General features: G+C 42.4%; 1 protein-coding gene across 2 annotated transcripts; it reads left to right on the top strand.

Annotated features, from left to right (window-relative positions):
* The first annotated feature begins 1,178 nt into the window (after window positions 1-1,178).
* On the top strand, window positions 1,179-19,937 carry mindy2 (MINDY lysine 48 deubiquitinase 2). 2 transcript variants are annotated; one of them, XM_035629472.2, is made up of 9 exons: window positions 1,179-2,201; window positions 2,681-2,738; window positions 5,160-5,224; window positions 10,123-10,281; window positions 10,658-10,760; window positions 11,605-11,747; window positions 12,749-12,922; window positions 13,966-14,163; window positions 15,553-19,937. In XM_035629472.2, the coding sequence occupies exons 1-9, from the start codon at window positions 1,302-1,304 to the stop codon at window positions 15,730-15,732; spliced, it is 1,980 nt and encodes a 659-aa protein (XP_035485365.1). In that variant the 5' UTR covers window positions 1,179-1,301; the 3' UTR covers window positions 15,733-19,937. The 2 variants fall into 2 exon arrangements, with proteins under 2 accessions (XP_035485365.1, XP_035485363.1); XM_035629470.2 differs by having other exon boundaries at window positions 1,181-2,201; window positions 15,544-19,937.
* The last annotated feature ends 620 nt before the right edge of the window (window positions 19,938-20,557 follow it).

Raw genomic sequence — 20,557 nt, 5'->3', positions numbered from 1 at the left:
AGATATGCAGTTTGATCTTAACATCTGGTTACAGTCCACTCAACCACATGGGTCTGTTGTGGTTTTACCCGGCGCTCTTTGTCCCAGGGGCTGACTAGGTCAAAGTTTGGACTGATGCATTGATGGCATATTTCCCTGTACTGAAGCAAGTTAGATTAAAAAAACCAAACATTTAAAGGTACCAGATATGTTTGAAAATCACAATCATTGAGGTCACAAAGTGGAGTGAAATTTTATTTTTGATTGGGGCAGTAGGAGTCTTTATGTCAAACTGCACAGTTCAACAAATATCCTAAACATCTCTATTTCCTCTACATTGAGCAAGCCAGGATTAACCCAAATGAACTCTGTTCTAATATTGACATAAAATTAAACAAACGTGTTACTGTCCCACTCAAAAACAAAATGATGTTGGAAGAATGTTTTTAAGCAGTCCATCACTGAGATGTGATGCTCCTCTTCTGCCCAGTCGAGAAATGGCTGCCACCTAGTGTCTCTACAAAGTTACTGCATGTGATCCGCCTTGTCAAAATAAGCATATTTTCCATTTGTACAGGAGTAAAATGTGTTTGTGTAGTGGACTTCTGGAGAATTTCAACCCTCAAAATTTAGAAAAATTAGAAAATTTCAGTGATTCGAAAGGTTAAACTAAAATTTGAAATAGCCAATGACTGCCTCATCATTTCCTAAGTCTCGTTCATCCATAACGTAGTGGGAACTCGGGAGGCCTGGCTACGCGAGAACTGCGCTCACACATGCGCGTGCACGACCACGGCTGGTTCTTTTCATTCTACGTTCAGGAGTCCTCGTAAAAAGGGGCACTCGAAAATGCAGCGAGCTACACACTACAAAGGTTCGAGTCTGTGCACATATTTTTGACACGTTAAAAAGCTCGTATCCACTCACTCGAATCGTTTCATGAGATTATTAATTTTATTTGATATTATTTCATATATATTTGATATATATGCTCAGATATATTTGGCTTTGTCAATCAATGAAGTATCAATGATTACTATCTAAAAAATGTGCCCACTGACATGTAGTCAACTCATTCAAGTCACTGAATTACACTTGAAGAAATACAGTTTGTGTGCTTATACATCAAAAGGGTTGAAACATTATACGGGATACGAGCGCCCTTGAACGCAGCACCGCCCGGCCTCTCCACCGCCCTCCTGCTCGGCCTGAAAGAGATTCACGCCGATGACGTCACTCGCAGAGTTGTCATGGCGTCTTTGGGACCGAAGGTGCTGCTGCTGCAATTTAGCTAAAAATCTGTCGACAGTCCGCACGTCGAGATGGAGAAAAATGCAAACCTGCATCGAGACGCCGACGGGAGCTCCGTGTGCGCCACGATTGCGGCAAAGATGGGCGACGTCACGGTTGTCGGCGGCGTGAAAGGAGCAGCCGAGAAATGCAAGAACAGTGAGGCTCCTCTCGGCACTTTGGGCAACGTTAGTTGTAATGACAGCACCACAAATGTTTGCGCTCCCGGTGCCGTGAATGTCACGTCTAGCGCCGGGAAGTCTGACGTGCCGCAGCCGGTCGAAGTCCCCTCCGCGCAGGAGGGTACGAAGGCGGACACCGAGGTGTCGGGGTCCGGGGATCAGACCAGTAACGGGATGGGGCATGACTCGGTGCTGGCCGCAGAAGACAGAGAGGGTGGTGCCTCAAAGTTAGTAAACAACAAGAACGACGGCCCGTCCTCACCTCCCGCGAAGGCGCGCGCGGACTCGGCGGGCGAGGACTCGGCTGGCGGAGAAAGTGAACCGATGAAACTTGCCAAGCCCACTCATCTGTGTCCGGTCAACGCGATGGCAGCGGACGTCAAGTCGGGGCTGTCCGGCGATCGCACCTTGTCGGAGGGACTGGCGAGTGGGAGTGACCGCGAGCCCAGCCTCGGCGGAGAGTCCCGGAGCATCGATTCACTCGAGTCCTTCTCCAACCTCAACTCCTGCCCCAGCTCCGACCTGAACAGCGAGGGGCTGGAGGACCGAGGGCTGGCCCTGGCCCTGCAGGGCGAGTACGGGGCCGAGGGGACAAAGACCCTGTGCGCCAAGGACCGGGCCGCCGGCCAGTCCATATACCACATCAAGTGGATCAAGTGGAGGGAGGAGAACACGCCGATCATCACCCAGAACGAGAACGGCCCCTGTCCATTACTGGCAATCATGAATGTCCTTCTGCTGGCATGGAAGGTAACGGCTCCGAGACGAGCAGAGATCAATAGGAACTGGATAGTAATTCAGCACAAATAGACATATTTGATAAGGTCTCTCTGAGCTCTATACCGGCAGTGCTGTTATGTTACTGAAGAGAATATTTGTTGTAATACATTTACATTTTCAAATGATTCACATGCACATCTAACACCAGATCTACTGTAAAAGCCCTAGTGCCTGACTCTCCCTCAGCACTTCCTGTCCCCAAAAAAATCATTTCTGTCTAGACACGTTCATATATGATTTCCCAATGTCTGCATTAGATATGGATTTACTCCAACATGCCAATACATGTTGAACGCCGGAGAGGGATGTGAGGTGTTTTACCCACCGGAGCACCAGTACCAGTACATTGTTGTGTCCTGTTTTTGATTAACAATGTGTTGCTGCGTCTGTGTGTGTGTAAATGGGCAACACATAAATAAATGACGGGGGTCCACGTGTCTCTGGTGCAGGTCAAGATGCCGCCAATGATGGAAATTATAACTGCGGAGCAACTGATGGAGTATCTTGGTGAGTGACTGCCGCCATTAAACCCCTTACACACAAGTAAACGGATAACACATGGTAAATGGGAATGATTTTACTTAAGCATGTCACCTCACTAAATCTGGCCCTGGCTTGACTTTTACAATAATAACCAAAATTTGTGTCCGCACTTGTAAACACACCGCCTCAAAAAATCCACTGGCACTGAGCCTCAGCAACCTAGTAAACATGCTCGTGTTTCTCATCCCCTCGAATGAGTGCATACGTAAGGTCAGATATATTTACTCCAGAGTCAACAGAGGAAGAGACCGGAGCAAGGGGGAAACCCCCCATGAACCAACCCTCTGCTGCCGCAAAGGAAACAGGAGCTATCTCTTCTCTCTGGCAGTCTCCTGCCCTTCATAACTAAGATTACTCTACAATATCAAAGCAGAGTGTCTGATTACAGCGGGGGCTCTGCAGAGCGAGGGTCGCTCCTCACTGGTGTCTTCTGTCAGTGTCTATCTTCAGTATCGCAGGGATTATTAGACTTAAATGTTACATATTATACGTGAACTCGTCTTTCTTCTTATTCTATTTTCCAAACTCTTTTAAGGAGCATTGGGTACCTTGAAAGGCGCTATATGAATCCAATGTATTATTATTATTATTCTTTATTGTAGATCTTCCCTTCCTGTGAAAGTTTGCGTATTTAATTTCTCCCAAATTTTCGAGGGGTATTCAGGAGTACAAATTCACTCACAGAACACAATTGTGTGTAAAGTTCAGGGGCTGCTGGGTGACTTATAAACTCAGCACTGTTTGTCATAACACATAGACACACAAACATCCGAGGGTGAACAAGGGTGATGAATTTCAGATGTGGTGTTTAAAGTGGGCGGTGGCCATCCACTCTGCTGCTGAGAGAAATGCGCAGCGCTGCATGATCATGATCCAGGCGCATGTAGGGACGGACAGAGATGAGGGAGTTCACAGTTGAGTGGAGAACAGACCACTGAGGGGTTTTCCCTGTTGTGGACATACTGTAGTAAAACCGCTCAGCTGTCTGGCCCCCTGTTGGAAAACATCTTGACTTGCACTATAACCTTCATCAATGGCTGAAAGCATAACAATTAACTCATGAGAGGGTTTTTTTTTTTTTTTTTTTAAAGCTGCAGCTAGTCTCTTGGTCCAAATAATAAAGTGTATTTTTGCATTACAAAATCCTGAACTGTGAAATAGAAAGAGAGCAGGTCTGCACTTGCTCATCATAATATTAACCATATTCGTAAGTTAAGGTTCAGACCAGAGATGCAACCATTAATCCATAAGTTATCAACTGCTAAACTATTTTGATAACCGATTAATAGGTTTAAGTAGATTTTATGAAAAGCAGTTCTCTGATTTCAGCTTCTTAAATGTGACTATTTTCTGGATTCTCTGCTCCTCTATAACAGTAAAATGAATATCTTTTGTCTGTGGACAAAACAAAATATCATCTTGGGTTTTTGGGAACAACTTATTGATTAACAGAGAAAATAATCGATAATGAAAGAAATCGTTGGCTTCAGCCCTTGATGGGACAGTTTTATCTCACATAATGCACATGAAGAAATCTTCATGCCTTTTTAGGTCATCATTACAGTATTTTTTTTTTTTTAAGACTGACTTAAGTGAACTAAAGTTTACTTTTTCTGGATATATGCTCTCATTCCATCTGCTCGCGTAAAACCAACATGACAGCGAGTTTCTCTCTCCATGTCTAGATGTTTTTACTCAATGTAGCTGTCGATGACAGGAAGCTGATGGAAATCCTCTGAGTAATATTCAGGGAGGGTCTGTGTTGACAGTGCTGCCTGATGCTCTTGCAAGTTCCTAACACATAAATGATTCTCTGTGAAACATTCTGACAAATATTTACACCAGAGTTTCAAAAGTAATGAGTTGACTGAATCTGCGGGGCTTTTCTTGCCCTTCAGAGTGTGTGTGTGTGTGTGTGTGTGTGTGTGTGTGTGTGTGTGTGTGTGTGTGTGTGTGTGTGTGTGTGTGTGTGTGTGTGTGTGTGTGTGTGTGTGTGTGTGTGTGTGTGTGTGTGTGTGTGTGTGTGTGTGTGTGTGTGTGTGTGTGTGTGTGTGTCTGTGGAATTCTTTAAAACTTTGCGGCACATTTGTTGTGCTGGTCAGGCCCAAAAAAACTGAGCTGGAGCCAGACATCTGCCAGGCTGCTCTCTGCTACAGAGCCGGGTCCTCACAGATCTCAGGTGACACCACAGTGGACAGGGACTCAGATGATGCTATTTGGCACAGCATTTTCTTAAAGGCTCCGGTGGATATTCTCTGCAAATGCTTAAGCCAGGAATCCACAGTCATAACCAGGGGCCAGTGTCTATCAAGGTAGTGATTGTTTTGCGTTGCCAATACAATATACAGTAACCCAACATGTCTCTCTCTTTCTGTCCCTCTGTAGGAGACTACATTCTGGAAACCAAGCCTAAGGAGATAACAGAGGCTCAGCGGCTCAACTATGAGCAGGTAAGACCAGTCCAGTTGATGCAAAATACTGGAATACTGTTAAACAGACATGTGTTTCTGCTCACGTGTGTGCAGTTGTAAGCTGCTGACTATTTATGGTGCTTCGAGGACAAATGAACTCTCTCTTTGTCTCCTCTCACTTTGTCCCTCTCTCTGTCGCGACCTCATCTATGCAAGTTTAACGTTTAAGCACTCGCGTTCGCTAAATGACAAACTTAAACAGTATCAGCATGACCGTCAATGACTTATTTATAAAAAAAACACTTTTCTGATGTGCCACACACACACGTTCATTTTAGCCACATCCTAGAGCAGGTTTGTACATTTGCATAGATGTTGCAGAGAAGGTCAGCAGATGTTCCTTAATATGGAAATAAGCAGCAGGTTGATTGCTAACCGCATGAAATTGCAGCTTAGGTGTTTTTTTTATTTCTTTCCCCACTCTGCTCCATAGGTTACATAAGATGTGTCTTGCGAGGTCCAGGGAACAACAGGGGTCAGGAGTGTCAGATTATGCTGTTTCACATGGCGGTGAACGCTTAGAGATGCATGGCTGGATTCCGCTCCCAGCTATTACCGAGGCTTTGTGTGTGTGCACGTATGTGTGTGTTTGTGCATGCGCCTCTTGCCATGAGAGACACTTGGAGATGGAGTTCCAAGCTCCAACTCGCCTGCTTCCTCCCATCTCCACCGCCTGCCGATGGAGTGGGAGGGGCCCCGCCTCTCCTCCTCTTGCGTGGCAGAGCACCAGCACATCTGTGAATGATTTCAAGCCACACTTGTCCCTCATTTAGAGAGGAGGAAAAAAACAAACAGAATATTCGGCCTCTACATAAACGCTCACAGAATGGCTATTTCTAAATTTAAGTTGGACTGAAATGCAACCTCTTAAATAAGTCAGTGGTGTGCTTGGCCAGCAGAGTTGAAGTAAGGGAGTGGTGAAAGTTTGTGTTGCATAGTTATTATGGCGGTCTAATCCTAGACAGTGGCCATGGAGCTGTTTTGTATGTGGGTGTCCTCATGTCATGTGCCGTGGTCGACACAGTGTGTGGAGCCTACAGTGGGCCGGGCCCTGAGATGCTGGAGGCCGGGATCTGAGAGAAAAGTCTGTGAGATGTGTGTTTGTGTGCACAACAACAAGCAAAATGCTTCCTCCTCTACACATCTCAAATAAATGTGTCGTTAACGCTTATTGCTCTAAAACACAACCGACGCAGCTCAGACATTGAATAGAGTGGTAGGAGTTCATAAAAGAAGTAGTTCTATATATAAATTCAGCTTTAAAAAAAAACCCATCATCTGTCACAGGAGTGTATGAGGATTAAAATAGCAGTTGCACGGCTGCTCTTTAGCTATTGTTAAATATTTACTCAGTGGAGCTGTGGAAGTGAGGGTAGCTTCGCTCTGCGTTTGTCTCAGCGGACCCAGCTCCGCAGCACTCTCACAAGGCAATTCATCCATGATGACTGTTCAGCCATTTGAGGAAACGTGTTCAAGAAGCCTCTTGTTTTTAATTTGATGTCATTCGCAGTAATGGGCGTTGTTCGCAAATGTTTTGTAATCACTTCTTTTGTGCTGAGTAAAGCAGATGAAATCCCAGTGTGGGTTTCAAAAAGCAAACACTTTACGTTCTTGGATTTGCCCTCAACCCCCAGCCTGATGGATGGGGAGTGAATGCAAATTGTTTCTGTTGATCAAATTTAAAGGCCTTCTGGATACACATCTCAAGATCAGAGATTAAGCTATACACAGGCTTATCAGTGTGTTAGATGCACTTGTGCAATTGAATGAAATCCATTAACATGTTTTTATTAAGCTTATAATGACCGTTCGCTTGATTGTATTGTATTGTCTTCTTTATGTATTTAGATACGGTCTGACGAACACGGCAAACATGAAATTATCTTAATGATGCATCTAATGAAAATGTGGAGCAGCAGCAGAAGCACCTGATGTGTTTCATGAGTGACCCACATTGTGGGACATTACAGTCTTGTTTTAAACTCTTCATTATTTACAGCTCCCCCTGATGGGCAGTGGCCTTATGTAATAGTTTACTATATTTTTTTTTAGGTTCATTGATCTGCTTTGTATATACATACAAATATAAACCAAAACCCGAATATGATTTTCATTCAACATTTTTATTGCAGTATTAACCTATGTAAATAATATATATTTCTAAAATAATAATACTGTTGCTCAATCGGAAGAAATGTTGTGGTTTTAAACTGAGAATCCAACATGAGGAAAGCAGCTTGTGCCACATGCACGATGGCGAGCGCACGTAAAGATTTTTGTTTCTGAGCACATATGTGCGGATGTATGTCTCTGGTGGCTACAGTATATACATTATGCGGTACATAACTGGACATGTAAGATGTATATGGATATTTATATTCTGTTTTGCATACTACTTGCTTTGTAGGTTACATGACATATGCATGGGTATGCAAAGAATCAATTGACCTACAAGTTCTTTTCTTTTTGTCAGCATGAACTAATAGAAAATTGTTCACAAACAAAAATAAAAGCAGCTCGTGACTCAAATCTTTCTTTTACATAACCTCCACTCATACCATATGCTGCGAACCACCAGTTAATTTGTACATTTTGGTTGAAAAGCATCGAGAACTTCCCACTGACTGAAGAGTGAGAGTGAAAGCACAGTAAAGCCTCAGCAAAAGTACTGTGCCCGTGTGTCACAATGTGAAAATGCATCCAACACAAGCGCAGATGAAAGCGAGTGGTGCAGTGCTAATCATCTGACCTCGGAGCGCGGCTCATCTGCTGCTGGCGCCCTCTGCCCTCAAGTGGAAAGAGACGTGGTCCATTACACAGCCCCGTTAATCCTGACATCACTGCCGCTCATGAACGTCCTAATCCACACACTCAGAAAGTCTTTTCACCTCAGCTTCGTGCTAAAGTTGGAAGGACTCGCTGCTTGTGGGATGTATAGAGTCCTCACACTGCAGATCTGTTATTTGAATTATGGGCTGTGCAATATTTGAGTCATTACATCCATTACTGGACGTGAGAGACGATTTAAAAAAAAAAAAAAAAAAAAAAAAAACAGTCCGAATCTTCTTAGGAATTTAAGTTATAACATTTCCTAATGTGTACATACACAAGGCTTGAAATGTACCATGGAAGGCGAAAGATGAACGCTAATGATCTTGATGCTTTTTTGAACCATTCAACAATAGTGTGTCAAAGCAAGCTAAGCAATATACAATCGCTGAAATAAGTGTCACAGTATTAATAAGAACTTGTTTGCTGTGTTGATATCAATATGATACGAATCAAAATTTGTTTGCAAATGATTGCAATATGATGACATTATTGTAATACAACATCACTGGAAGTTATGGTCAGGATTTATTTCAGATGGGAAACTGCAACTAAATCTGCAGTTTGTAGTCTTGGCTCCATTGTTCTGGTGTTTGGTTTTGCTCTGGGGCAATTGTCCTTGTGTCTCCACTCTCCAGCATTCGTCTCTAAAGTGTATTGTGAGAGAGATGAAATCAAATGGAAATCGCTTACAACCGCACACAATAGAGTTGTGGGTCTCAGCTGCAAGGTTTAACATTGCGCTCCGAGTTAAATGGCAGCAGAGGTTCGGAGCCAGATGGGAAACATAGCTCTGAGGCATGAAGGCCTGTATGAGTCTGTATCGTTGGGTTCTCAGGTGTGTGGCAAGATCTCAGGTGTGCGTACACGTGGCATACTTATGATGTGATGTGTATGTGAAGAGTTTTCCCTATTTTTTTGTGTACTGTATTTGAGAGAATTCTGTGCTTGACTCTGTAAATGTATCTAGATACCAGCTCCAGGCGTCTTTTTATCTCCAGTCTTTGTTACGTGTAATGTTACTCAACTACAATAAAGCTACATACATCAGGAACCTAGATTAGACTACATTGCACTGGTACATTCACATGGTACATTGTTTCTAACCCAATCCCATCATCTGGTCATCTAGACATTAACAGAGTTAAAGTAATTTAAAATTGATATTTAACAAAACTAAAAGAGTGAATTAAATGTGTGATCCCCATGAATTTTACCTTCTCTTCTTTTTATGGCCTTCGCAGGACATGATGAGATCTAAGATATAGGAGGAAATCTGCAGTGGGTTTTTTTCAATGTGGAATGAATAACTAACTTAATGTTAGAAGCCTTGACAGACTATTAAATGCGGGAACAATTTTAATTAGAATACAGTTGAAGTTAACAGACTACAGAATTGAAATGGAAACAGAATCATCTGTCTGACGTGACAAAGTTTTAACATTGATGTGCCAACAGTTAGGTCACTGACCATGTAGCATACAAACATCAAACATAAGCTGTGAGCTGAAGAGCTACTGGATCGCTTTATGGTGTGTTGTGTTCCTGTTATTCTGTCCACTCATTGTTAATATTGTTCGAGGGAAATGTCACGTCTCATGACGATGATGAGTCTGAGAGCTTGCACAGAAAATTGAATATCTCATGCTTTCCTGGCAGAGACCTCCATTACTTCCTGTGGTTGTACGTTTGATTGATGGATGAGGCCAAACCCAACAAGAGCAGTGAATATGAAAACAGTTCAACTTAGTCACAATGAAGTATATGTAAAGCAGGTTTTCTTTTTATTGTGCAGGCATAAATGGCAGCTAATGGTTTCTTGTAAAGTTAGAAAAATCAATCATTGATAGCTCCAGTTGTGCTGACGGAGCAGGCAAACCAGGAATAATGTAACCGATGGAGGCAGTTTACAGCACATGAGAGCAGCAGGATTCTGTGGTTCCATATAATGTTTACTTAAGTTTGAATCAAGATCACATTGTTTAATCTCTCTTCTGCATTGTTATCACACAGTTTTTAACTGTCTCCCCCCCCTCCTTGTTTCCTAGAACATGAGTGATGCCATGGCCGTGTTGCACAAGCTGCAGACAGGTCTGGATGTGAATGTGAAATTCACAGGGGTGCGAGTCTTCGAGTACACCCCAGAATGCATTGTGTTTGATCTGCTGGACATTCCCCTTTACCACGGCTGGCTGGTCGACCCCCAGGTGAGATGGACCTTAAAATCATCACATCTCTTTCTCTTAACCTCCCTGAAAACCAACGAGTTTGACTGTCCTGCTGTGTGTCCTCAACACATCTCTTTTCAAATCCACATAGAACACTGATGAAATATTCTTCCTGACAATTCATTGCTGGTGGTTGCTTTCATATCTGATCATTTGTTCCAGGGTTAGGGTAAAAAGTTACATCTTTACCTAATAGCTCTGGTCTGGTTTGTGTTCTTCTTTCTAACTTAATACAAATAAACTGAGCTGAGTTAACGTGAGATCTTATGTTCTGACATGGAATTGGTGTTTTTCTGTGAAACAGCGCCAAAGCTAGGTGAATGTTCTCTCCCACAGTTTTTATCTTTGTTTGCAGATGCATGACATTGTCAAAGCAGTGGGCAACTGCAGCTACAACCAGCTGGTGGAGAAGATAATATCCTGCAAACATTCAGACAACAGCGAGCTGGCAGGTGAAGGTGGGTTTCTCCTCACTCCCTCTACTCTCTGTGACCTGCCTGACTCCTCCGCCTGTCTCCCCCTCGTCTCCTCCTTTGCGTCCCTGGAGAAGCAGAAAAAGAAAGTGATCCCTTTTGGGGAAAGATGATTGAAACCCTGATTGCATTGATTGCATTTTGTTGAAGTCACCTATCATCTTTTTTGTTTAATATGTAGTGGCACATGTTCAGCTTTGCGGATGAGCAGCCGTGTGCAGCGTAACATTAAATCAGTGGCACGTTCCTTACATAAGACATGTTTATTGGACTGTCCAGTGCAAGCCCATCCTGCACAAAACCACAGACCAAGTTCAAATAAAACCAGCACAGCGCACACGTGGGAACTCGTCACATGACCTACTTCCACAGCTCACAGCTGTCACTTACTTCTCAAGTAAATATTTGCTCATTCAACACTGAGTTTCCTCAGTAGTTGTCAGCTGCGTCGCTGCCAAGTCAACACATCAAGGCCTTAGTCGATGATAGTTGGGAGAGATTGCTTGATGAAAAATTTGGTAATATACAAGAAACAAAGTTTCCTTAGCTAAAATTGATTACCTTCAGAACTACATGACTGAACTGAACAGGCAAGTGACATGGGACCCTTATCAAATCAAAAGCATCACAGTCAATATAGACAGAGTATATCACCCATTTTCACGTCAGTTTTAAATCTTTAGCATGCAGGCACTAAAACCCTTCAACAAAGACACCATCAACTATTGAAGTATGACTCGTCATGGGTCCAAGTTTTTGCATTTGCTTTCCAATCACAAATTCCGTTTCTCCTGCTTCTTTTTCCTGTACTTTTCCTCCCGGATCCTAGGCATCGTCGCAGAGCAGTTTCTGAGCAGCACAGCCACTCAGCTGACGTACCACGGCTTATGTGAGCTCACGTCCACCGTACAGGAGGGAGAGCTCTGCGTCTTTTTCAGGAATAACCACTTCAGCACCATGATCAAATACAAGGTAAACACCAAAGGGTGCTAACAACAACTACGTCACTGTTCCTGTTGGCATGGTTTTGTATTAGTTAGATTAAGATTCATGTTCACCGTAGAAACTGCAACCTTATCGTCAGTCGCTGACTAGGGCCAGGGAGTACTTTACCTTTTTATGAGAGTTGTTTTTTGTTTTTTTCAACATTACACATATTAGCAGCAGATGAAACTGTATTTCTGTTTATTTCCATATGCTCAGGAGAAATATTAAAACTACATTTGCAATCTTAAACAGATTGCTTCATGTTTTATCTGTGAGCTAAACATCATTAAGTGGTTATAATTAGATGCTTCTCTGTGGGCTTTTCAGTAAGGAATGTTTCCAATGTTCATAACAATTGGAGTGATATTTTATTGTTTCAATATTTTGAATCGTTATTTGCAGTAGAAAAATTCCACCTAGTTCAAGTGTTACCAAACAACTAATCTATTCATCGAGAAAATAATCCACAGATTAATTGATGATGAAAATAATCGTAAGTTGCAGCCCTAAATAGCATGCTCTTAATCATGAAACTGATTCAAGCTACTTATCTATGTGATAACTGGTACAGTACATAATTATACAATATTGGATCAATCACTTGGACCATTCCCACTCAGTGCATAGACGTCTGCATCCAGCAGCCGCCTGCCCACAGCCGGCTCACCATATCACTGCAGCTTGGACAGACCTTTCCTGTTGACCACAGGAAGGGAAGTGGAGGCTGCAAACTTTCATTTGGAATCGTACACCGTCATTGCCAATATAAGCAAAGCTGTGTGTGTTACCTATGACCTCAGACGAGGCATCATGACAGCCTAGCTTCTCTTGTAGTCACTCATCTGCAGACTTTTACAGTACATGAGCACATACATAAAGTCACACATGATAAACAAGCATATGTAGGTTGTATGGGTGTGTATTAACTGTCTGTATGTAGTGTCATACTAATAAGATATGTGTATGTGATGCCTGTGGTTTCCCAGGGCCAGCTGTACCTCCTGGTTACAGACCAAGGCTTCCTGACGGAGGAGAAGGTCGTCTGGGAGAGTCTGCACAACGTCGATGGAGACGGCAACTTCTGCGACTCGGAGTTCCGGTTGCGGCCTCCCTCTGATCCAGAGACGGTGTACCGCGGCCAGCAAGATCAGATAGACCAGGTCTGAGTACTGATGCAGGCAAGACGAGCAGTACCAGCAATTATTGACCACCACATCTTGATGTGCTTCTTTTTGATGTGCTTTTCACGCCATCAGTGCACCAAGACAGATGCAGGACCAGTATTGGCACATGTACTTTACTCAAGCATCTTGTTTTAAACACTGGGGAAAAGGAAAGGAAAAGGGTCAATTGTACGCCTCCCTAAGCTAAAAAAAAATTAAGGGAAAGTTCCTAAATAACAGATGTGTTATGGCTCCTTATCTTTGAGACACACACATACGTCAGCAATAAAATCACACAGAGTTGCATGGTGCCGCCCTCGGTTCACAACCATGCTTCACTGTACCACACTGGCCAATGCATTGTGCTTATGTCTCGCTGCTGTTTGTTGGCTAGAGTGGTCCAAAGACAAACTGTCTGGCTTCACACACACACACACACACACACATACACAGACTGGACCTGACCATGGGGGCTACTATTTTTTATCCTCTGTGCTTACTTAGGCCCAGCCCTCCTTATCTAAGATAGGCTTGGTGAGAAAAAATCTATTCAGGCAGTTTATGCAATCATAATATATTCAGTTAGATTGCAGTAAACTTGTAATTCCCAGCGGGGAAATTTGGTCTTCGGAGTAGAACATACTGAGTATAATACGATGGAGAGCTCCAGCAGAAAGGAAGTTTTGTTAATTGTTCCACTTGAAGTACACTTATGGTACAAGGACGATAATACAACAACTGAAAATGAATGATGACAGACACAGTAGGTTCAATAAATGGTAAAGCTGAGATGTACACATTCACACAGCGCTTCTATATCTGGAGCTTTGTCTATCAGCCATGCCTGAACAGCCGTCAGGGTCAATTTGGTGTTCAGAGTCTTGTCCAAGGACACTTCAGCATGTGGAGAGTGGCAAAGCTGCGAAATTAACCACCGACCCTCCAAACACAGTATATAATGCGTGAGCATGAGCATGGCAACTGTGCTCATTCCTGATCACGTCTGTTTCCTTCATTGTGCCTGTTCTGTGTGTTATCAGGACTATCTGATGGCGCTGTCACTGCAGCAGGAGCAGCAGAGCCAGGACCTACAGTGGGAGCAGCTCCCCGAGGGCATCAGTGACCTGGAGCTGGCGAAAAAGCTTCAGGAGGAGGAGGACCGACGAGCCTCCCAGTACTACCAGGAGCAAGAGCAGGAGCAGGCGGCGGCGGCGGCAGCAGCAGCAGCACAGGCACAGGTGAGGTGGGAGGGACTGAGGGAGATTGAAGCAGGTGGGAGGGGGCGGAGAAGTAGGACTTTGAACAAATGTGGGGCATTTAATGTAGTACAGAGGGAAGATGCTACCATTTGGAAACAGATGGATATCTAAACCAGACAGTTAGAGCTCTGAAGGAGGAACAGTGTATGAAAAGGGACAGAGGTGTTCTTCTTTCTTGTAATGCTGCCACTCTTCACCGCGAGGTCAAGCCACAGGCTTTGTACTCAGGACGGTCATTACACGTCCTTGTTGCAGATATACAAAAACAAGGAAATGCATCCAATCCAGTAGAATCTTTCTCTGCAAATGTGATCTTGGCTTCATCTAGGTCAAAAGCATAAACAAAGGCAGTGTGCTCACGCCGGTAATTCACAAAAAACTTCTTCTTCAGTGAAAAGACGTCCTGCTCCTGGTTGATCAGCAAATCAGACTGGCACCACGTTTGAAGAAGTATTCTTTACAGAACTGCTTCAGCTCAGACACATTCTTAGGATGTCTGACGTGAACAGCTCTCTTGACAATGACCTTCACATTAGCCTGCAGGCTATTTTCACAAGTATGGGAATTAATTTTCCCCTCAATGTGTTTTTCCTCTCTTTATACCCCGTACACCGTGCTGCATCGTTCTTCACAAATAATTCAGCCCCAGTTTCATCAGTCCACAGAGCATTTTCGCGGTAACTCTGGAGTTAAAGGGGCAGTAAGCGATTCTGGAGAAAGCTTGTTTGTCTCTTTGTTGTTGTGTATTTACTGCTCTGGCCGCAAACCCGGGTCCTCAGTGTGGGAGTCCGACGCACTAGCCACTAGTCCAAAACCACAGAGTCGCAGTGCCACCCGCCAGCATGCATCTTCACGTGTCGACGAGTGATGTTTTACAAACTGCGCTCGCAGTGTTGTGCGGTGCAGTCCGCACCATTTCTTTGTTTCGATTTTCGGAGCCTGGGCTGCGCCTGAAAAACCCAGACAGAGGAAATATTCGCTGATGGTACAAAACACGTATTGCTTTAGAATTGCTTACTGCCCCTTAAAGGGAAAAAAATATATTATTATGAGGAAAAAGTTGTGATATTAAAAGAAAAAAGTCGTCTTATTACAAAGATAAAGTCGTACTTTTAGGAAAATTAAGTCCTAATTCAATGAGAAAAAACTCAGAATATCAGCATTAAAAATAATTTTAGGTTATGTGACATTTCAGAGGGGGAAAATCGCCTGGGTCAAAATGAGAAAGTAAATGTGGAGCATCTTGTTATATTCTTAATTGGACTTTGAATAGATTTTATTCTCAAGACAGAACCACACAGACTTGAAGGAAATCTATAAGTGTATGCTCCTTTGCTCATCGCCCTGTTTGTGCCACAGGGCCAACAGGAACCTGCCGAGGGAGATGAGGCAGACAGAGGAGGTGCAGGAGCAGGTGGAGCAGCAGCCGTCACTGGGACGGCGGCGGCAGCAGCTGGAGCCACACCCAGCCCCGGAAAACAGTCCGCTAGCGGGGAGCGCAAAACCAAGAAAGAATCAAAGGATAAAGACAAATGTGTTATTTTGTAACATACAGCGTGTGTGTGCGTGTGCGTATGCATGTTTTGTGCATTTGCTTATCTGTGAGGAAAGGAACAGCATTTGTTTCTCTGGACACGCGACGCGGAGCCCCACTAGATGACAAACGAGGGAAAGACACAATTGAGGAGAGACGCAACGAGACTGACGGAGGATTTGCTGTTCTCAAACCACTGGTGCCTGCTGTCCTCTACACCTAGACATCAGAGGGAGGGACACTATAACAACAACTACCCCTTATCTTTCATAGAGTCGGCCAAACTTTGTTACAAGTTGCACAGTGCACTATATTTGTGATGTGGGGTCAAATTTATCTGGGTTGGTATATTTTATAGCAAAATATATAATCTAAAGAAACAAAATGTTCTGCTTTCTCACCTTGTTCTTTTCCCAAGAAAAAAAAACCCCCATTCATTTCACTAATCTTTCATTTTTGCAGTTTCTAAGCTTATTTTGCTTATCAATATTTACAAAACATTTGAAGACAAACCCACAGGTTTGTTTGTAGTTTTTTTTTTTTAAAGTTCGCTGTCGATGCCAAGATCAAATTTTATTTATGTTTTCTGTGTAACACGCAGCTTTTGGGAGAAGTTTTTTTTCTTTAAACATAAAGGGATTTTCTCATAATATTGCCTGTTGGAAATCAATGTGACACTATTTGTGTCCGCTCTGAAAAACCCTCTGCACCGAACGTTACTTAATGCCAGGTAGCCGCCAGATACTGTAGCTTCATCACGATACTCATCATAGCTTGCCCTGTTCAGATTTGCCTTAACAGAGAGTGGCAGTGCTGTATTCTGCTCTGTTTGAATGTGAACGTGTATTTGTTTTCACGTGTGTGGTGTGTACATTGCGGTGTACGTCTCATTTACTATGAGTGTCACGGATGTAAAAAGTCTTATGATTGGAAATAACCAAACGTTTTATGCTGTGTAAGTTAAGATACAAATTTGGGACATTTTTTTATGTATTTTATGCTGTGATTCTACTTCACACAAAAAAAAATTAAGTTTGGGACGGTGAAGTTAGGTTTTCAGATTTTAACTGATACATTTACTCTGAAACTGATGTTTCCGTGTGAGACGGAAGAAGCTTTTGGCAGATAAGATTCATATTCAATCACAAGCAGTTTAGAGAGAGTGGTGGATCTTTTCTTTCTCACAGTCTCTTCTAGCATCTTCCTGAAGAGATGTGTGTGTGTGTGTGTGTGTGTGTGTGTGTGTGTGTGTGTGTGTGTGTGTGTGTGTGTGTGTGTGTGTGTGTGTGTGTGTGTGTGTGTGTGTGTGTGTGTGTGTGTGTGTGTGTGTGTGTGTGTGTGTGTGTGTGTGTGTGTGTGTACTTTATCTGTACTGTGTGTGTGTGTGTGTGCGTGCGCACTATCATGACCTCTTTTGTTGGTTCCACATGTTGACGTTTCACTGCAGACCGCAGACTTCAGTGATTCACAATGTAATATTCCTCCAAACAAGGAAAACTCCCAATTAATATTTGTGAATATATATCGTCCCCCGGGGTTAATCTAGAAGTAACCTTTTCGAGCCCCTCTTTCAAATTCAGAGAGGCGCAAATTCATTATTGTTATTCGTGGGAAATAAGATCACGACCGCAGGTCGTGCTGCCCCGGAGGATATACATTCTGAATACTGAACTGCCGTGGTTTGACCTTTTTTTAACTTCCTTTCACTGCAGCATTGAGTGTGCAAACACATGGTGTACATATTTACCTAATGCATTCTTATCATGGATTTAGCAAGTGGTTCGTGCTGTAGCTGTACCACGGGACTGCCTCCTGAGAAACGTTTATATCTATACATTCCAATTGGAAGCCTCGACTCAAGCCTTCGACCACAGACTGAGGGAGAGTGTTGTCACTGGAGGCGTTCGCAGTTGAAGGGCCTCTCCATTATTTTGCTCAGTAAGAACAAATTCACTGTCAGGACAATTACATGGAGGCAGCAGGCAAACGACTGTGTAGGAAGCTGGAGTTTTACTTCACACTGTGTTTGATCGGTCCTAAGAAGTCTCATATATATACTTCAGCATATTTTATAGGACAAAAGGAAACAGGCGTATTGTGACCAGAATGAGACAATCCATGCATTTTCCACACAAACGTCAGAAATAATCTCAGGCCTTTTGCTGAAGGGACATGTCCTCCAGTGTCTTTTTCAAATGGTCTACTTTGTAATGGCACACTTCCTTGGCCTGTAGTCACTTTCTCTGTCACAACTTTTGACTGTCTGTGTATGTATACTCATAACAACTATTTGACACTTTGAAGGACTTAACACTATGTTATTTAAGACCCTCGTGGTCGAACTTCACAAAAACAATGACTTAAGCTGCTCATGTGTTAAGTTGGACTATGTAAGAATAAATAAACCGCCCCTTGGACAGGGTAAAGGAACTTTGTTAACTATGTACACCTTTTATTGACTCCTTAGCAGTTGGTTTTTTATGTCTTTTTTTTCTTCTTTAATGCAGCTTCAATAGATAATATAATCATAAACTGAAAGCCAGAAGGTAAAGGGGCGGCTTTGTGGCAATATATTTTCTTTACTTTCTTTTTTTGTGTCTTTACCAAGTTTCACCTCATTTATATCTCGGCCCATCAACTGAACATGCTGTTGAATCATTCCAGTGGAAGTTTAAAAATCATGAATCTTCACTTTGGGCACTTTGAATTAATTTGGAATATTTTATGTTGGTTGGTGTTTGTAAGATTGAAAAGCACGTGGAGCCACACATGTTTATTATTATTATTATTATTATTATTATCATCATCATCATCATCATCATCATCATCATCATTTCAGCTATACTGTGCATTTATGTGCTATCCCTAGTCATTATTACCAGAATTTGATATTTTTGTCAGAAGGATGTTGTGTGTTTAATGTCTAGGCGTGGTTTCTTGTATGCCTTGTAAAAGTGATGGTGGGGTAAATGCTGTAAAATTAGTATTTTGTCAAAGGTGGTTGTTGAACATATAATCATTGAAATTGGTATTGCACTGTTACATTTATATGCACTAACAGAAGAGAAACATACCTCATTTTATACAGAACACAAATTGTGCAAGAGTGCTATAGTTCTTTGGGTACCTTTTAAAAACTGAATAATGGCCAAAACAAACATCTGAAGCAGTTGCTCTTAAGCCATTGTGACAAGTATTAATTTGTAAAAGTGTGAAAGGGCTCTTTAAATGCTTTGGCTTAAAATGACAAGAGTACACTTTGTTAAAAAATTGTGCCACTTCAGTAGAACTTGCTGCAATTTGATATATTCAGGTTAGTGGTACACCAATACCAGGCAAAAAGGCGACCGATGCAAAGGTCTGAGTACGAGCATAGGGTCATAGATGATGAGGCAGGTATGAATGACATCAGTAGCTTGATGCTCAACATTTGAACAGAAGCAGTTTTCTACAGGGCACAGGAGGAAAATGTGTGGACGACACTGGTATCCATTCAATCAGCAAAAAAAAATGGTGTAGGTGTACCTCTAATTCAGGTCATCCATCATTTAACCACACGATGTCCTCAAACCAGGGGCGATACACCCAAACTTTAACACACGAAACAAAAGGGCAAGAGGCTGCTCCATGAGGGTCGAGTGTTGACGTCCATGTAGCAGAGGGAAATGTCCATTCTTGTTGTCTGAGACGGATCCACAGTGCTGAACAATCTGAAGGGAGACACAAAGACACACTCCCAGACTTTACTTTGTGGCGCATGCGCAGTATCGTGCGGACTGAAAAGTTAGGCAAAGTGAACATTTGGAATTGTTAACTTAACCCCAAAAATGTAATTTCCAATGTGCGGCTCATTATGTTTATATATCACATAAAACTTACAAGCCAAGGGAGAAAAGGAAAGAAAGGTTTTTGAATATGGGAGGTTACACATTTGTGTTGATTTCATTGTTCATCTATTTACATAAATGACCAAATAATGTATGTCGCCTTTCACATTACAGTCAAATATTGTATATGGTGATATATAAATATGTATATCTATAGATATACATATCTATAGATATATAGATATAAACAAAATGCCTTATAGACGAGGGATATTCAACCTGATTTGAAGTTACAAGAATAATAAAAGACCAAGATAAATTGTTGGTTTTTGTGTCGTCATTTGTGATGAGCCCCAATTAGTTTGAAGATCAAAATAAAACTTCAGTGTCACAATCATGTTTTTATGTTGCTTCTTATTGATACACTTCTAATCCTCTCAATTTCACACAGCCTAAAGTTCCTGACACATAAACTCCACTGACAGTGCAGTGAATCACACATCTAAGCTGTGTGGTACAAGAAAGACAGATTTCACATGTAATTCCCCTGAAACTTTGTAAATTGACTTGAAAATAGCTGCTCAAGTGTCAGAAAACATTAATATAAATTATTCCCATTCATGCTTTTTCTTGGGATTGCTTAGTTTCCTTTCCAACAACATTTAATGGAAGCAGGTCTGAGATAAGGTTGTAGTGTTTTTTTCTTGGACTGAATATGAATGACTGAAGAGATAATGAGTGCCCCATACCCAGGCCCCAATAATATCAGGGGCTTTGGGGCCATTCATTACCAACATAGAACACTTGGATATTATTTTCTAAATATATATTTGGGAAGTTGAGCCATAAACTTTTTTATATTCCAGTCCATTCACAGGTCTGACAGGAGGAAGACCGGGCACCATGTCTCCTAAAATCCTCACAGCATCACACTGTGCCATTCTGATTACTTTAATCAGAATTTTGAATTTTTCCATCACTTAATATTAACTACAGTGGATCCAGCACACCA

Source organism: Scophthalmus maximus, chromosome 4 (assembly GCF_022379125.1).
Source record: "Scophthalmus maximus strain ysfricsl-2021 chromosome 4, ASM2237912v1, whole genome shotgun sequence".
Lineage (NCBI taxonomy): Eukaryota > Metazoa > Chordata > Actinopteri > Pleuronectiformes > Scophthalmidae > Scophthalmus > Scophthalmus maximus.
The sequence above is the reverse complement of the archived record's forward strand: the minus strand, read 5'-3'. Positions and strand labels throughout refer to the sequence as shown.